The sequence below is a fragment of the Condylura cristata genome, unplaced genomic scaffold (assembly GCF_000260355.1).
Source record: "Condylura cristata isolate star-nosed mole 26May11 unplaced genomic scaffold, ConCri1.0 scaffold00009, whole genome shotgun sequence".
In the NCBI taxonomy this organism is placed as follows: domain Eukaryota; kingdom Metazoa; phylum Chordata; class Mammalia; order Eulipotyphla; family Talpidae; genus Condylura; species Condylura cristata.
Genome location: NW_004567110.1, coordinates 1,109,017 through 1,111,711, shown reverse-complemented (window position 1 = coordinate 1,111,711; position 2,695 = coordinate 1,109,017). Strand labels below are relative to the sequence as shown.

Below are 2,695 nucleotides of genomic sequence, written 5' to 3'. Positions count from 1 at the left end.
GCGCGCTCCGGAGTCCGACGGCCGCCTGGGAGCGCAGCACGAGCACGAGGCCGCTCGGGCCCTTGCGTTCTCCGTCCCAAGGGCATCGCAGAGGCTGCAGGGGCAGCCGGAGCCCGGCCACCCCAGGGCCTCGCGGTCCCATGTGGACGTACACGTCCACCCGTCGGCGTGGGCTGCCGCCTCCGCTTCTCCTCTATCGCTGCTGGCCAGTCTGGGCGGGGGCACCCCCACGGCGGGCACCCGTGGCCAGCTAGGCAAGTCCTTCTTGAGCCTCGGCCGGGCTGGCCAGTCCCGGCCGCTGCGTCCCAGCCGGAGGGACAGTCTCCGTCTGGCCGTCGCCGGAGGTGCAGCTCTGTGGCGGTGGCAGGAGGCCGTGCAGGGCTGGCTCGTGGCAGGCACGGTCACCTGGGCGGCCCGCTGGACACCGAGGGGCCCCCACGTGGAGTGTGGAGGGGGCCTCACCCCCTCTGCCAGGGCGGGGAGCCCCCAGATCAGAGCCTCCGGCGCCAGCGCTGCCGCCCACACAGGTGTCGTTTTCCCGAGCTGGCACCTGGCAAAGGCTGAGCAGTGGGGACGCCGGGCCCTGTGACCACCCTGCGCAGCCCAGCGGGCTTAGTGCGGCGGCCACCGCATCGCGTGGAGACGCCGGGTCGGAGCCGAGCCCGGCCCTGCAGCCTGGCCCTGCCGTGAGCTGACCACTGACCGCGACTCAGCCCAGACCGCGCCGTCCGCCTGGCCCGGCCCAGGAAGCAGCCCGGCGGCCGCCAGCCAGGGCTCAGCCTCGGGGTCGCCCTGTACGCGCCCTGTTCTGCCAGTCCTGAGGGCCCTCGGGGCCTGTGGGGAGAGATCCCAGGGGCAGCGGGGTGCTGACAAGCCCCGGACACTGCCCCGCAGCTCCCCGGGGCGCCAGGGGCGGGCAGGGTGGCACAGCACCAGGCACGGGACACCCCGGCCAGGCGTGTGGGTGCCCTCACCACCTGCTGCGAGGGCGCTGTGACTTCTTCCTGGCGCCATGGAGGCCGTGCCAGCGCTGGGTCCCGGCCACCCGGGCGGGCCCTGGGCAGCGGCCGGCCCCTGAGCCGGGCGTCCCACGCTGCTCTCGTGGCCGAGACCTAGGCCAGCTCCCTCGGGCCCCTCCGGCCGTGCTCAGCCAGGGGGCGGCTGGAACAAAGCTGGCCGGGTGGGGCCCTGGGCGCAGGCCTCTGGAGTGGACACGGTGTGGGCCAGTCTTCCTTCGGAGCCAGGGCAGCACAGAGCCTGTGGGGGACAGCGAGTCGGGGCCGCGCCCAGCCCCGCCCCGCCCGCCGGACGTTCTTCCGGCGGCCGCTGGAGTCCGGGCGGCTACTACTGTCCCGCGCCCAGCCCCGCCCCGCGCCCCGCCCCTCACGTGTAGGCGTGCATGAGCACTACCGCCAGGCTGCGGATGCCGCGGGACAGGAGCCCCTCCAGCTTCCCCCGCAGGTCCCCCAGGTCCACAGGCCGCTGCACCTCCAGCAGGTCCCCCGTGCGGCCTGCCAGGAAGCCGCAGCACCGGTCAAAGGCCGCCAGGGCCCGCCGCCCCCAGCCCAGGCCCGCGCGTACCTTTGACCGGAGGGCCGGCGCCCGGCTCCCCGCGGTGCAGCACCACCCGCTCCTCCACCTCCACGACCTCTTCGTAGAGCACCTCGGGCATGGGCACGGCCTGGGGGCAGGCAGGGCTCAGGGCGGCCGCTGCAGTCCCGCAGCCGGGACAGGGGAGCAGGCCAGGGGCGTGTGGGCAGGCCCAGCGCACAGGGTCAGGTGGGCGCCCGGGCCATCCCGTCAGGTGGTCACTCTGCCTCCCCGGCCGCGCTGCCGCCCGGGCGTGCCCCCAGAGCCCAGCAGCCAGGGGAGCCTGAACAAGTGGGGGCACCTGATGGGGTGCAGGACGAGGCCTGGTGGCCGAGGGGACAGGCCGCATGCAGGCGCTGGGGTGGGGGCAGAGTCCAGCCCGACGGCCCACAAACTCCTCTGCCAACCAGCTGGGCCCGGGGCACCCCCGCCGCCTGGACGCCTACCAGGTCAAAGAGGTCCTCCCGGGCCTGGGTGCCCACGTGCAGCAGGTCGCGGAAGCCACGTGTCACCAGCAAGGCCACCCGCTCCCCCCGCCGCTCCAGCAGTGCGTTGGTGGCCACAGTGGTGCCCATGCGGATGCTGGCAATGCGGCTGGTGTCCAGGGGGCGGTCGCGAGGCAGCGGCACCCCCCCCTCCTGCAACCACGCAGCTCCGGTCAGGCCTGCGCAGGCCCTCGCCGCCGGCCCTCCCCCACCCCGACCCCACCTGCTCCAGGATGCGGCGGATGCCCTCGGTGGGGGCGTCTGCGTAGTTGGCAGGGTCCTCGGACAGCAGCTTCAGGACCCGCACATGTCCCCCGGGGCACTGGGCAAAGACGTCGGTGAAGGTGCCTCCACGGTCGATGGCAAAGTGGAAGCGTTCTTCGGGGCTGCCCATGGTGGTGCGGCTGGCGTCCAGCAGCGACTCCTCCCCTGGCAGTCCTGGGAGAGCTGGACAGAGGGGTCAGCGGGGCACCAGCCCTGGGCGGGGCTGGGCCGCAGAGGGCAGGGAAACGACCAGGGGGCGGCAGGCCAGAGCTCAGGACCCAGCCGGGAGGGCTGGTGGTGGGCAAGCCAGGCCGGTGCCTGGGTCCCTGTGCACAGACGGGCCTGGGCTGCGCCCC

At 74.5% G+C, this 2,695-nt stretch overlaps 1 protein-coding gene across 1 annotated transcript in view; it reads right to left on the bottom strand.

Annotated features, from left to right (window-relative positions):
- The window catches only part of OPLAH (5-oxoprolinase (ATP-hydrolysing)), a 10,669-nt gene extending 8,124 nt beyond the window's left edge, over positions 1–2,545 (bottom strand). The window contains exons 1-4 of the mRNA XM_012722870.1: positions 2,299–2,545; positions 2,037–2,228; positions 1,582–1,681; positions 1,388–1,511 (exon numbers count right to left, since the gene is read on the bottom strand). Coding sequence (XP_012578324.1) covers positions 1,388–1,511; positions 1,582–1,681; positions 2,037–2,228; positions 2,299–2,469 — 587 coding nt within the window. The 5' untranslated portion in view covers positions 2,470–2,545. The remainder of the gene's footprint in view (positions 1–1,387; positions 1,512–1,581; positions 1,682–2,036; positions 2,229–2,298) is intronic.
- Between the last annotated feature and the right edge of the window lie 150 nt (positions 2,546–2,695).